General features: G+C 38.5%; 1 protein-coding gene and 2 pseudogenes across 1 annotated transcript; all 3 read left to right on the forward strand.

Moving 5' to 3' along the window:
• Positions 1 to 1,988: 1,988 nt before the first annotated feature.
• On the forward strand, positions 1,989 to 5,768 carry LOC126795298 (loganic acid O-methyltransferase-like). The gene is made up of 3 exons (XM_050522138.1): positions 1,989 to 2,118; positions 2,338 to 3,000; positions 5,266 to 5,768. The coding sequence occupies exons 1-3, from the start codon at positions 2,026 to 2,028 to the stop codon at positions 5,614 to 5,616; spliced, it is 1,107 nt and encodes a 368-aa protein (XP_050378095.1). The 5' UTR covers positions 1,989 to 2,025; the 3' UTR covers positions 5,617 to 5,768.
• Positions 5,769 to 7,496: 1,728 nt separating this feature from the next.
• LOC126795122 (loganic acid O-methyltransferase-like) lies at positions 7,497 to 13,663 on the forward strand (annotated as a pseudogene).
• Positions 13,664 to 14,069: 406 nt separating this feature from the next.
• LOC126793848 (loganic acid O-methyltransferase-like) lies at positions 14,070 to 15,828 on the forward strand (annotated as a pseudogene).
• The last annotated feature ends 182 nt before the right edge of the window (positions 15,829 to 16,010 follow it).

A 16,010-nucleotide genomic window follows, 5' to 3' on the forward strand; every position in this document is an offset into this window, starting at 1 on the left:
ATTCCACAATTTCCGGAGATAATCTTTCCCTTGATTTATCGATCACCTTGAAAAGATAAGAAAAGAATTTAGAAACATTTCGTAAACCTTTAAATGCCGAAACAGTAATAAACTGTTACTGTTCACGGTTACTGTTCATGTATTAATGTACAAATACACAAAATAATACGTATTTCTGTACGTATACATACTGTTTACGTATGTCTGTACGTATACATACTATTCAAAATGTAAATACAATCTCAGTAAATAAAATTTACTAAATTACCTTTTTACAATTTACTTTTTATAATTACTGAAAGTAAATTATATTTACATTTACCGTACGTAAAATTTAATTTACATTTACCATACGTAAATAAAATTTACATTTACATTTACCGTACGTAAGTAAATTACCAAAATACCATTCTGGAATACTGTTCAGACCGCCGCACGTGGCGACGCGTGGCGCTCACGCGCCACTCACGCTCCGAGCCCAAAACCAATCCTTTCCTTTCCCCGTCCCTCTCCACGGCCTCACGCCGCCTCTAGACCCCTCCACGCTCCCACACGCCCCGCCTAAGGCTTCGGTAACCTCCCTCTCCCCACTTCCTCCGATTTGTCTCCAATCCATCAAAATCCAACAACAAACACACACAATCCATCAATTACATCTAACCATACCTCGATTTGAAGTTACAAACCCCTATCTTGCATCGGAGAAGCTCGGATTCGTCGGCAATGTTCAATCTCTCGAGATGAACTTGAATCGACGTGATTTGGCCCCAAATCAGGTGGCAGAGGGTGCGAAGGGTGAGGATTGACGTCGAGATCCCCTCCTTCGAGCCCTTGCGTCGCCGGAGATCGAGTGGCGGCGAGTTGCAGAGGCTTGGTGGCGTCGCGTAGGCCTAACGGTGGTGCGGAAAGTGACGTCGTGCTCGGGGTTTGGAGAGGAGAGCCGTGCGGTGCTCCTGGGCTAGGCGGTGAAGACCACGTCCCCTTGTGAAGGGAGATCGGTGGTGAGGCCGAGAGGAAGAGGGAGAGAGCTCGGGGTGGAAGAGAGAGAAGAGAGAAAGAAAAGAGGGAGGCGGAGAGAAGAGAGAGAATGAGGGGTTTCCACCTTTGGAAACCCTAGCTGATAAAATCCCTTTTTATACTAGTTTCCAAAATCGGAAACGAACTTCCGACGTTAATAACTTTCGCGTTCGATGTCCGATTCGATCGCGTCACATGTCCACGCACTCGTATCGACGAGCTCTTCAACTTTTGTGAAGGAAGTTTTTGCAACCGAGCGACGGAATAAAAGTCGATATTTACGTATCGGAAATGTAACGGTTTTCTAATTAAACGTTCCGAGATCGTTTCCGTTTCTCGTTTTATAACGTCGTTACCAATCACATTCATTCTAATTAAAATTCGCAATTTTATAGAATACAAATCAAACTAATATTGTTTTGAAATTTTAGGGTTATTACATCCTCTGAGTTACCGACGCTGGCGCCGCCTAAGGCTTTCGTTTAGCTTAGTTGACGTCGTCGCCGGATTGGGGATGGAGATAGAGAGCGATCCAGCGATATGAGAGAGAGAGAGAGAGAGAGAGAGAGAGAGAGAGAGAGAGAGAGAGAGAGAGAGAGAGAGAGAGAGAGAGAGAGAGAGAGGTGAGAGCTTCATTTTTCAACTGCCTCAAAAAAAATAAGGTCGTTTTGTATTTTGCTTAGCTAATATTGAATTGGGCACACAAAATTGGACTGGTCAGATTTTTTTGGCACTTCTTGTGCAAATGGTCAAATAATAATTGGTGAGAAGTACATGGACTTCAAGACAAATTATGTGATCGATATTTAATTTATTTGATGAGAAGTACATAGACTTAAAGACAAATATTATGTGATTCAATATTTAATATCTTTTTCCTTAAATATGGTATTGTCTATATCATTGGTAATGAAAAGAGGGAATGCACTGAAGTGCGTATATCTATTATTGGCCTGACCGATTTCTGTGATCTTGATTTCCGGAGAGCAGCTTAGATTTTAGAGAGGTATGGCAGAAGGAATGAGCCTTACATCCTCTGAAGGATTCCCAATGAATGGTGGCGATGGCGAAGGCAGCTACTTCATCAACTCTTCTCATCAGGTATCACATACATGATACATGTGTTTTTCTTATGTTCTTATCTTCTCAGATATGTGTTTCCCTTGTATGTATGGATCGAGCAACACAATTCTAGCAGCTAATATATAATTTTAAATTGAAATTATATCGTGCTAGAAGGTTGGTTGACTTGATAATAGACGCGACATAACTTGTGTTTGCTTTTGTGCCTGAATTTTACCTATGTATAATCGCGTACAGAGATATGGAGCTGATAGATCAAAGGGAATGATGGTTGCCAAAATATTTGAAAACCTTTCCATCGAAAATATGTCTTCATCAACAACGTTGCGAATTGCTGATCTAGGTTGTTCTGTTGGACCTAACACATTCACTGCAGTCGAGACCATCATTGAAGCAGTATCACAGAAATATCATACAACCAAATGGCACCACTCTGGTGATCTCCCTGAGTATCAAGTATACTTCACTGATGTCGTCTCTAATGACTTCAATCATCTTTTTACCAATCTCCCTCAACCTAAGCAATACTTTGCCGCAGCAGTTCCGGGGAGTTTTCATGGAAGATTGTTTCCTAAGTTTTCTCTTGATATTGTTTACTCTGCATATGCTCTCCACTGGCTATCCAAGACACCCCAAGAGCTACTTGACCCGAACTCTCCTGCATATAACAAGGGGAGGATTTTGTATGCCAATTCCCCTAATGAAGTTGCTCAAGCATATGAGACTCAGTATGCAAAGGACATTCAGTGTTTCCTTCATGCTCGAGCCCAAGAGATTTCTCCTCAAGGATTAATGGTGCTCCTGGTTCCAGGACGTCCAGATGGAACAAGTCCACAACAGCCTTCCATCGCCCCTATTTTCGAACCTGTGGAGTCTTGCCTTGCGGATTTGGTTAATGAGGTACATTACGTTAGATGATGAGCACATATACGTGTCACATATCTTGTTATTATATATAAATATATATATATATATATATAGTTTCTATCCACAGTGAACCTTCACTTTGAAATTACAGATTGAAGTTACAATTTTGGTACACTTTTCGGTTAAAATTTTTCACTATAAACAATTCAATATTTAGGTATGTTATTCAAGATCATCTTTGCAAAGTTTCATCTAATTCGACAATGATTTGAGTTTTTAAAATTGAGATTTACACGAACGGTTCATGTTGAACAATTTTAATTTATTAATTGATTTAATCTAATTTCAATACTTTAACGATGTCCGAATTGGATAAAATTTTGTAGAGATGATCTTAAATAACATACATAAATATTGAATTGCTTATGGTGAAAAAATTTGACCGAAAAGTGTGCCAAAATAAGAACTTAACTCTGAAATTACAGAGTGAAGTTCCAATTTTGGCACACTTTTCGGTCAAATTTTTTCACCATATGCGATTCAATATTTAGATATGTTATTCAAGATCATATCTACAAAGTCTCATTTAATTCAGCAATGGTTTGAGCTTTTAAAATTGAGATTTTTACGAACGGTTCATGTTGAACAATTTTAATTCATTAATTGATTTAATCTAATTTCAATACCTTAGCGATGTCCGAATTTGATGAAATTTTATAAAGATGATCTTAAATAACATACATAAATATTGAATTGCTTATGGTAAAAAACATTACTGAAAAATGTGTCAAAATTAGAACTTCACTCTTTAATTTCAGAGTGAAGCTTCACTAGATATATATATAATTATATATATATATATATATATTTACAAGCCGTTTTAGGTGCGGACGTCCCGATTCCAGTGACGGCAAGCTGCAACGGTTGGGTGGACCACGACAGCTGCACTCCTCACATCCCGGCAATCCCGTCTGTGCTGGCCGGAGCTCCATCGACGACCCACAGCGGCCGAAATCTACAAAAATCAAGTTTCTGAGCAGATTCTGGCGATTTAGAGATTTCGGCCTCTATGGGTCGCCGATGGAGCTCCGATCGGCACATACGGGACCGCCGAGAGGTGAGGAGTGCAGTTGTCGTGGTCCGCCCCGCTGTTGCGGCCTGCCGTCGCCGAAATTGGTAAATCCGTACCTTACGTAAGGTACGAACGTCCGCACCTGAAAATCATCATATATATATATATATCAATGTTTTCAAAGAGGAAAGCAAAGGCGAAGACGATTAAGTCAAGCTTAGCGAGCCGAGAGTATCGGCGTGCTAAGGCAATCACCTTTCCAACAATTAATATTTTAATTAGATATGTATAAATGTTTTTTCTATTAGGAAATAATGAATTTCATGTGTCTTCAAACAAAAAAAAAGATGGATTTTATATATATATTTGAAGAGTAAACCCAGCCCAAGAAGAAAACCATTAAAAAAGATCATATTAGTCATATATTTGACCTTTATTGTCCAAATAATGTATATACGTGATAATCCCATGTTACTTAAAGATACGACGTCGTTTCCGGGAGAAGAAAGAAAACATCATCTTCAACATCTTGCCTTCCTACACCCCACCCTCGCCAACTGCAAAAAACGCCGCCCCGACGCCTCAGCGGTTGCCTTTCTAGCAGTCTGCTTGTGTTTGATTAGGCGAGGCTTTTCTCTCCCGCTCCACACCAAGGCGCCGCCTTTAAAAACATATATATATATATATATATATATATATATATAACTCTTTTTGACTACAGAGGTCCGCACCACTGTTTTAGTGCGGATTTCTATTTTTGCACCACTTTGCGATCAAATTTTCTCATCTCCACCGTCTAGTATCTAGATAATATTGTGTAGATCATCTCTGCAAATTTTTCAGCCAATTTGGTGATCGTTAAAGCTCTCAAAATTTTGTTTTTCTGTAAGAAACATGAACTGTTCATGTTTGACATAATTCAGTCCGTCCATTTTCTTTTCAATTTTGAGGACCTTAACGATCACTAAATTGACTGAAAATTTACAGAAATGATCTATACAATATTATCTAGATATTAGACGGTGGAGATAAGGAAAGTCGACCGTAAAGTGGTTCAAAAATAGAAATCTGCACCAAAACCATCAGTGCAGACCTCCTTATTTGAGAAAATCTGTATATATATATAAATATAAATGGTACGATAATTGTAGTATCTAATGATTAAAGAAGTATCGATCAACATCATTTTTTAACCTACGTACTATTTCACTGTTATCATTCTGCAGGGTTTATTGAGTGAAGATAAATTTGACACATTTAACTTACCAATGTACTGCCCATGCATGGAAGAGCTGAAGTCACTGATACACAAAAATGGATGCTTCGACATATTGACGTTGGAGATGCAACCTCCTAGCCCTAGCCCTAGCCCTTTTCATTCTGCGCAAGAAATGAGAGCTGGTTTGGACAGCATTCTGATAGAACATTTTGGGCATCAAATTGTCGAACAACTATTTGATCGATACTCCAAGAAAGTTGCAGGACGTTCACGCCTTGCTCCTTCTGTCGGACTATTTGTCATTCTCAAGCGCAGATACGTTGAGTCGTGTAATCAGAATGTGCTGGATTCTACATAGTCGATCATCGTTATGTTTGTTTCATATGCCATGAAAACTATTTTCTCCATCCTTTTTTCGTTTGAATATATGCACTTTCATGACATTGACATTATCATGTAAGGTTAAATAATGACTTTTCATTTACACCGTTGACAAGTCGATTCATATTACTTGTAACTGTGTAATTTTACTCTTCTTTTATTTTCTATATGAAATTAAAGCTTCTACTCTTTTTTTTTAAAAGAAAAGTAAAGCTTCTACTCAAATATATGCATTTCAATTACTCAGAAAGAAAATACATGGTTAACTTTACTGAACGAATTAGCTCTTGGATTAACAAAGGAAAAAACACATTGAAAGAGTAAAGTTAAATCCATGGACTTTATCTTCATGAACTATCCTCCTCCACTATTGAAGGGGCAAGGCTACTAACTTTTTTGTTGTGCTTAAACGAAATTAAACTTGGAAATTGATTTGCACGACAATCAATTTTAATTAGTGTTATAAGAAAAAGATGACATCCTCATTCCTCTATCAGCCCAGACCTTCAGAAATTGGCCAAGCACTGCCAGCCCACTCTCCTTGCACCCCACCTGTTTTGGGCCTCAGCTTCAGCCCAGAGCAATTGCAAGATCCTCGAGTTGCTGGAAAATGTATAAGAATTGGTTAGTAAACCAATGACTTACGCAGTTATGCTCTTTTTGACTTGTACTAAAACCCTCTATTTTTTTTATTCACGGCAAAGACATGTTTCTTTCGGGGCCCCTAATGCTCATGGACACTCACGTGCGTGAGGGAGGGTAGTCCACAACAGATGCAGTGTATCCCCACAACCGAAGGTAATACATCCGACATGAGACTAATTCCTGCAGGGACCCATGTAAAATGGTTCTAATCCGGTATTGCACCGGGGCGTCCTGGCCACAGTAATGTCCTCAGCGGCCCAATGAAAGCTGAGCTTTTCACTTTCAAGGCCCATCAGAAACGATGAGGTGTGCAATGTCATCGCCAATGATCGAACATGTGACCAATGCCACGTTTAAACACTGGTCAAAAGAATTGCCGCGGTCAACAACCTCTACACCACACCTTGTGGTTAAAAAACACTCTGTTTCTTCTCTCCTTAATATAAACAAATTAACTTGTGCAGTTGTGCTCATATGCCCCTTTATTTTAGGCAATCTTTACACCCGGATACAAAGCTGTCTTGCATATTCACTCTTTTACATGTAACTTGCATTTTCAATTTGAAGTTTGTTCCTTTTAGGATTAGCAAGATTCAGTTATTGCTTGGATTCTCTTCTGAACTTTTACTTATAAGTACCTTACTATTCTCAATCTAAATGCTTTCAATGACTTCTAATAGTCGGTTATTTTAGCTTAGGGGTATAATTTATATTCTATCGATGCTTACTTTATTTTGGGTTTTCAATTTTGCAGCTACGAAGTTCTTCCCCACCAACAAATCCCACTTCCAGCTAGGGGACAACAGTTCATGGAAACAGCTTAGATGGCAGTGTGATAGGTACTTTCTACTAATTATTTATTCGTAGTTTTGATTCTTTCAGTCATTTGGTTTGTAGATTTTGTTGTTGAGAGTGATAACTGGAATGTAATCGTTTGAGGACTCTGAGATGAAAAGAAGAAGGTAACGTACTGTCCGCGCCATCGGCCATCTTGAACATTGAATAGGCAAACGGAAAATCCGAGGCTACGTACGTAGTGACTTCAAATTAATTTGGTCTCTCTCTCTCTCTCTCTTAATGACGTGGGAGTAGTAAGTTTTCAATTAGGCTGCTTCATTCATGTTAAGACAGTCTATATATATTTACCTTTGCCTGTAAACAAGAGAGACGTGGTGAGAGACATAGAGAAACACAGGAACGAAGATGGGACTCATGGCAGCAGAGGAAACCGGTAAATGTTCTGAAGCCTATCCAATGAAAGCTGGAGATGGCCCCAGCAACTATGCCAACAACTCCATCTTACAGAATTTTCTTTAATCTCTTTGTAATTAACAGTAACACTTAAACGTGTGCATGCAGTTGTTAGTTTACTAAAAGAATTAACACTGAAACTTAACTGGCATGGGTTTCCAGAAAGGAGTATTGGATGCAACAAAAGAGATTCTCAATAAGGCAGTTACAGATAGTCGACATGGAAATATTTTCATCTGTCAACTCCTTTCACATCGCTGATTTGGGTTGCTCCGTTGGGCCTAATGCATTTTTCGCGGTTCAGAACATTCTTGAAGTTGTGCTATTCAAGTATCAAAGCCAAGGGCTGAATTCCCATATCCCTGATTTTCAAGTCTTCTTTAATGATCATACCTCTAATGACTGCAATATGCTATGTTAGCGTGATTTACGGCAGAAATCACAGACGTGATTTGTGAGATTTGTAGAATGTTTATTAGGTTATATATAGAGCAGATCATGATGTAATTAAGTAAGAAATCAATACAAGTTCATACCGTTTAACATGGTATCAGAGCGGATCCATTTCCAGTCGCGCCTCCAATCTGTCGTGGGCCCAAGTTGGGTGTCATTATCATGCCATCAGAGGGTTTTCGATTGGATGGTCACTAAGTGTCGTTGGTTACTGGACCTTAGTTTATTTAGTCACAGTATGTGGGATGTTAATCTGTCATGTGCATACCTAAAAATTAGGTTGTACGTGTGTGGGCGTGTTGGAGAGGAGAGATCTCACATCTAAGAAATGACAAATAAAATAGTGGGTGGATAATACTCAATTGTATCGAGGCCTTTTGTGATTAAAACTCAACACTTGTGAGATGACTAAGTTGGGACAATATCGGTACAGTTGGTCAACGGGCCACGTTTGTCACTGTTTAACATGCTATTCAATTCCCTCCCTCAGAATTGGCAATACTATGCTGCGGGTGTCCCTGGTTCATTCTTTGGTTAATTCTCCCAAGGCTTCCATCCACTTCTTCCATTTTTCTTATTCCCTCCATTGGCTTCCTAGAGTGCCAAAAGATGTTACAGACAACAACTCCCCGGCTTGGAATAAAGGAAGAATACATTACTTAGGCTCCAAAGATGAAGTAGTGGGGACTTAGAGAGCTCAATATGCCGAGGACATGGAATGCTTTTTGCATGCCAGAGCACAAGAGACAGTACATGGAGGTTGTTAGGATTTGAGATTTATTGAAAGTAAATTCTGAAAATGTAAAAGAAAGCAAGAAAGGGCTTGGAGGCTACATTGTTGATACTCATTGAATAGAAAATGTAGGTTACATGAGTATATATGTAATAACCCGATTTTTCATGAACGATTATTGGATTGATTTCAAATTTATAAGTTTGTGAAACTCATTACAAGTGTTTGTGTCACCTTGCGACTTCGGAAATCGAGAACGGAAACGTTATCGGAACGTTTATTTAGAAAAAAACGTTACGTTTTCGCGACGTGAGTATCTACTTTTATTCCGTCGCTCGTTTGCGAAAACTTCCTTCACGAAAGTTGTATATCTCATCGATACGAGTTCGTGGACACGTCACGCGTTGGAAACGGACATCCGACGTGAAAGTTATTAACATTGGAAGTTAGTTTCCGATTTTAGAGGTGGGTATAAAAGGAAATTTTTCTGAAGTAGGGTTTCCATTTTTGGAAACCCCTCTCTCTCCTCTCACCCGCGCCTCCCTCCTCTCTCTCCCTCTCTCTTCCCGAGCCCTCCCTTTGTCGAACCGAGACCTCCCTCCTCCGTGCGTCGTGGCCATCACCGCCGGCCCCTAGGCCTCTTCCGGTCCGACCCCATCCCCCTCCGAGCACGACGTGGCCCACCACGCCGCTGAGGAGCCGCATCGACGAGCGGGGTTCCTGCGAAGAGCTCGCCGGCGATTCTACCATTTCTGGCGCCATTCTAACTCTGATCTAGGTAATGATGCATTCAATATCATGGTTGTGGATGATTTTTGAGTTGATTTGATGGAGATTGGAGTAGATCAGAGGAGGATGAGGAATAGGAGGAACCGCCGCTTTAGGCGGCGCGTGAGGAGGCATGCCGGGGGCATAGAGGTGGCTGGAGGTAGGGGAATGATAGGAGCACTTTGTGCGACGTTTTTAACATGTTTTTACCTCAATTTGTACTTTGCTTAGCCCTTATTGTTGTACTATTAAGTCATTGAGTCGTAATAAGAGTCTTGAGCGGTATTGGATGCATTTTTGTGCTTACATGAGTTAAAACGCATAATTGGTTTAGAGTCCTAGTTTGACTAGGAATCCTTGTTAGGTTTTGAAACTAATTATCTCTTACTTATGATTTTATTTTCTTATTTTCAGATTGGATTGAAGAGATAATTAAAGAAAAAAAAAAGATGGAGCCAAGTCATGCAACAATTAAATAGAAGATAATCATTAAAGGCATAAAACATGACATGTTTTAGGGAATAAAACTTTCCATGTTTTATTCATTAAAGCATGGCATGTTTTAGGGAATAAAACTTTCCATGTTTTAGGGATTAAAGCATGGCATGTTTATAGGAAGAAAGAAGCAATTTCAAACCCTCCATCTTTCCTCTATATATACATGGCCTCACCTCTCAAATATCATCACTTCTCATTAGCATTCAAGAGCCAAAACTCTACCAAAACACCACCATAAATTTCCCTCACAAATTAGCCAAGCCGTCCACCCCAAAACTCTCATCATCTCCACCGAGTTTCACTATTGAAGACACACCTCCAAGGTTCCTACAACGTGTGATTCTCACAACTCATCTCCATGGCTTCGTCTATTTGTGTTAATCTACAATTCTTTGTCTATGAAGATTGTAAGTTGTTATTTATGTGGAAATATTGGTTTTGTATATGTTTTAGAATTTTCAGATTGTATTTGATATTTTTTTTAGACTATACCGAATTTATGTTCTTATAATTATTAAAGTTTGTATTTCTATTGTTGTGTTCTAATCATCTTTCTCATACTTTTAGATAATTTTCAGATATGTGCATATGAATTTAGTGCTTAGATGCAGTCCCTAAGATTGTGTTTGAGTGCTAGATTCATCAACCATATTGACACATATCGAATCATGCCCTAAGTATGTTCGATTTGTATTGATTAAAAGTGGTAAAAATTCTGGAAATTTGCATGTGAAACCATGGTGGGTGACGCCATACATGAAACATGTCTCCAACAAAGATTTGGTGCTTAAATGTAATCTTGTTTGATTTCTACTCTAAGTGTTATTGAATTCGATTGCATGCAAATTTAGATTAGGCCCTAAGTCAATCTAAATGTTAATTGAAATCTTGCACGATTAGATGGTCCCCTAAGGCTCTAATTGTATTGGTGTCTAAAAAGTATGTAATTGGTCGAATTAGAATGCATGATAGGTTCGAACTTGTAATTATGTGGTGTAATGGTAAATTTGGTTTAAGTTTGTTAAAGAGAAGTCGATCATGTAAATAATAATTTAGGTTTTATTTTAGTAGTTAATAATCAATCTCAAACCCCCCATTATTTGTTAACACTAAAAGTTTAGAGTTCCCTTCAATTCCCCGGAAAGAACGATCCCTGCTTATTCTATACTAACGATGATGTTTTACAGGGTTTATTATAGACGTTTTAAACCAACGTTCTATCAGGGAAGGAAGGAGGAGATTAGGAGGCGGCGGTGGCATGATCTGCGCCGTTGGTGGTGTCAGCGCGTGGGCCCCACGCGCTGTCACAGTAAGTGACGCGTGAGCGCCACGCGTGGTCAGCCGGAGGTGGCGCCTGTACCCCACGCGCCGCCACGTGCGGCGGCGCGTGAATAGTGTTTGCGAAACAGTAAAAATTTATTTTTATGATGGTGAATGTAAAAGTGATTTACGAACTGTAAATATACATTTATTTTACGTACGGTAAATGTAAATGTAAATTACTTTCAGTAAATGTAAAAAGTAATTTCGGAAGGGTAAATAAGTAATTATTATTTACTGAGACAATATTTACATTTTTGAATAGTATATATACGTACAGAAAACAGTATGTACACGTACATGAATACGTAATTAATGTGTATTTGTACATAAATATGTGAATAGTAAATACGTGAACTATAAATTCGTAAAACCAAAAATTGCTGAACAGTAACATATTTTTACTGTTTCGGCATTTAAAGGTTTATGTAACGATTCTAAATTCTTTTCTTATCTTTTCAAGGTGATCGATAATTCAAGAAAATGGATTACTTTCGGAATTGTGGAGTTACGCTCGAGATTATAAGGTGAGTAAAAATCTCACATTTACGAATCTATCATTGCGGAGATTTAAGATTATGCTAGAATTTAAGATTGAAATGACATGTATATGATATAGTGAATTGTATATATGTATAAATGGTAAATAAGTATATATATAATTTTCTATATTATATACTGTCGAGATTGTTGCGAATGATGTTCATTTTGGAAAAGAGATTTATATATTGAGCATGTCTATGAGATTTGTACAATATAAAGAGATGATTATTGTACGTGGTTTTAACATTGAGATTTGTTAAAACGTTTTTGTCTTCGGACGTGCTTATGTCTTCGGATGTGTTTTTGTCTTCGGACATGCTTATGTCTTCAGACGTATTTTTGTCTTCGGACGTGATTTTGTCTTCGGACGAGTTTGATGTCTTCGGACGAGTTTGATGTCTTCGGACGAGTTTTTGTCTTCGGATGTGATTATGTCTTCGGATCAGTCTTCGGACGTGTTGGTATGTCGGAACTTAGCCTTTGGCCGGGCGAAAGTTACAATACAGTTAGAGCTCTAGTCTGTCTGCCGGGGTATTGCATATGAGGTAATAGATAAGTTATCGGCTTATGAGTACCCATATATTTTGATATTGGATGACAGATGGTTGTCCAATATCGGCGGTGTACTACGTGAGGGGTAACAGAGGTGTACCAACGTTCATTAGTACCCGTATTATAAATGCATTTGGGTAAACAAAGGGGTTGTCCAATTCTCATGAGTACTTTCATTTTCATATTTTTGGACAACCAAATGGGCCGTCCATTGACTCATGAGTGCATTTATAATTTGATGTTTTGTGATTTTCGTATATATTGATATGCGAGTTATATTTTTATTTTACCCATACGAGCTGTAAAGCTTATCGGGTTTGTGTTTACAATCCCGGTGCACCAATTCGATGGTGTAGTAGATAACTCCGCAGGTGTGGATTAGCGGAAATTGACGGACCGCTCAGGGGACTTGAAGTTATTTATTTCCAGCTTGTGGTGAGGATTTTGTGTGATTTTCTTGTGAGGTTTTGTGAGGATTATACATTTCCATTTGTTATAATGTCGAATTATAATTTGGTTTGTAATAATCGGGTTGACTGAATTGTATTTTGAACTCAGCGATGATCCGTTGTGACATTTTAATGATTTCGTTTCTTTGAGATTGTTTTAGTGTTTTTCATGACTTCGAAATTTGAGTTTCATACTTGAAATTTTGGGATCGTGACAATATATGCTAAGTTGATACACCAAAATAATGTAACTACCTGCACGTTATCACTCCTATAATACTAAGTCCTAACAGAGGATTGATTCTACTTACTGTTCCTGGCTACTGGGATGAAACATCTCTTTCTCATTAACTGGCAAGTGTCACCTATCAAACTTTACAATCTTGCCTCTTTGACATGGCTAGGAAGGTAAGCATTCACAACCGTTCAAGTACTAACGGAATTCTGCATACAATGTTTGTCGTAGCTATAAACGTATCGTTTGTTTATGCAGGGAATTGTCAGCGAGGAGAAAATACTATGTGCGTCCTCAAGACATAGAAGCTGCAGTAGAACGAAATGGATATTTTAGCATAGAGATATTGGACCACCTAGCTTCTATTATCGAACCAGATGCCATTCCAAAAAATGGCAAAGTCTTGGCATCTCATGCGAGAGCTGCTTTCGAGGGAGTGTTCAAGCAGCATTTTGGAGAAGAAATCTTAGATGTGCTATTCGACTTGTTCCGGAAGAATTTTGAAGATCAGATCTCTGCTATTGAGTGGGAGAATGAAGTGGACATCCTTAATGTGCTTAAGCGCAAGACAAATTGATTTCATCATGATTCATGCTGTTTTTGATGATATGTTAGTTCTGTACTTACTGTTTTCTTAATATTTGAATAAGTGGCTATTTCCTAATACTTTTTAAAGTACGTTCTTTATTAATAACACCCCGGATGATTTCAACTGTCTCATAATATTCTCATGCCAACTTCATCGTCATTGTGTTCATCATCCTTTCATGTATTTTGCCTGATGTTTCCTATGTCATCCTAGCTATGACAAACAATTTATGTAAAAGAGTCGGACGACAATGAAATTGCCCAATGCATGCAGCTAAACAATACGCTAAACGACATATGATGAACTGCATTTCTAAGTAGATGAGAGTAATTTGTGGCATTTCTCAAGTCTTTGCCGTCCACTGTCAAAAGCTCATGAATCTTTCCACATACCAATGGTCAGTGTTAAGTGGGTATAAGTCTACCTTTATAATATGATCAGGGACGTCCATTGATATATAAGTGACATAGAAATTGATTTGTGGCCACGATAACAGAAACAACACAGAAAGCAACATAAGATGATGTGGCGTAAGAAACAACACGAAATAGGAGAACTCAGCCTTTCCTGTTTTCTTGTACATTTCTTTGACTATGATTAGTGTCAGATAGCATCAGTTTTGTATATAAACAATTATGTGCAAAATGTCATAACCTGGTATCCAAAGAGAGACAGAGAAAGAGAAAATGGCAGCAGAGGATTATCAGAAGCATTTCCAATGAAAACTGGAGATGACCCCAACAATTATGCCAAGAACTCCACATACATACCAGGTTCTTTTACAGTATCCTTTACTGGGTGTCTATTTTCTACTAATAAGAATAAACAACCTCTCATATTTGCTCAGTACAATTGTTGTTGCAGTTCTTAATCACTACACTGATACAGAATTATTATAGGCCTAACAAAAAAAACAATCATCACAGGCTTAGAGAAAATCTTCATATGCGACGTTTGCAAATGACTTGGGTGAACTAGCTAGACAATTTTGTTGAAACACCATTATAGTTTCGGATTCCTATTATAAAAAAGTGACATGCACAATCTCTACTTACGCAGAGAGGAGTGGCCGATGCTGCCAAAGAACTTCTGAAGAAGGCTATATCGGAAAAGCTTGACACAGACATCTTGTTATCTTCACACACATTTCGCATTGCAGATTTGGGTTGCTCTGTCGGACCTAATACATTTTATGCTGTACAAAACATCCTTGAATCTGTACAGTCCAAGTATCAATCTTGTTAAACAGTGACAAGCGTGGCCCGTGGACCAACTGTACCGATATTGTCCTAACTTAACCACCTCACAAGTGTTGGGTTTTAATCACAAAAGGCCTCGGTACAATTAATTATTATCCACCCACTTATAAGCTTTATTTTCTTTGTCACTTCTTAAATGTGAGATATCTCCTCTCCAACAAATCTAAAGGGCCAAATTTCCAAATCCCTGAATTTCAAGTTTTCTTTAATGATCACACCACAAATGACTTCAACATTCTCTTCAAATCACTCCCTCACAACAGGCAGTACCATGCCGCAGGTGTGCCTGGTTATTTCTACAGTCGCATATTTCCTATTGCATCAGTTCAGTTTGTTCACTCTTCCTATACCAATCATTGGCTTTCTAAAGTACCAAAAGATGTAAGGGACAGCAACTCCCCTGCTTGGAATAAAGGAAGGATACATTACTTAAATTCAACAGATGAAGTTGTGAGGGCTTACGAAGATCGATGCGCCAGGGACATGGAGTGCTTCCTGCACGTCAGGTCACAAGAAATTGTGAATGGAGGACTAATGATGCTTACCATTCCAGGCCGACCTGATGGTACTTGGGTACACCTCACTCAAGTGCTGCATCAAACGTTACCGATCAACTTTTAGTAACTTGCCTCAGTGAAATGGCTAAGAGGGTAAGGATATGGAGCTAGTCTACCATACTAAATAGGTTCATCACGTAATAGTTTATCCCAAACGCGGAAAATGAAATTTCTACACTAGAACTCATTTCATCTCTAAATATTGCATACCTAAATGATTGTGAAAAGTACATGGTTTTGTAGCTTAAAGAATACTTCTTTAATTTAATGCGGCTATGTGTTGCAGGGAGTTATTACTGAAGATAAAGTAGTACTACTTAAACATAAGGCATATTGATTTACTGTAAGGCATGAACGGTGAAATACCACATGAATGAAGAAAGCATGAGACACTAATATTTAGTAACCCATTAAATAAAGAAAGACATAGCTGCACGGTAGAGCAACAAGACGGATCAGCATTTGTTGAAAGATGAGAAACAAGGGTAGTACAAGATGGTAGCAGGAGTCTTTGTCATA

Source organism: Argentina anserina, chromosome 5 (genome assembly GCF_933775445.1).
Source record: "Argentina anserina chromosome 5, drPotAnse1.1, whole genome shotgun sequence".
NCBI classification, from domain to species: Eukaryota; Viridiplantae; Streptophyta; class Magnoliopsida; order Rosales; family Rosaceae; genus Argentina; species Argentina anserina.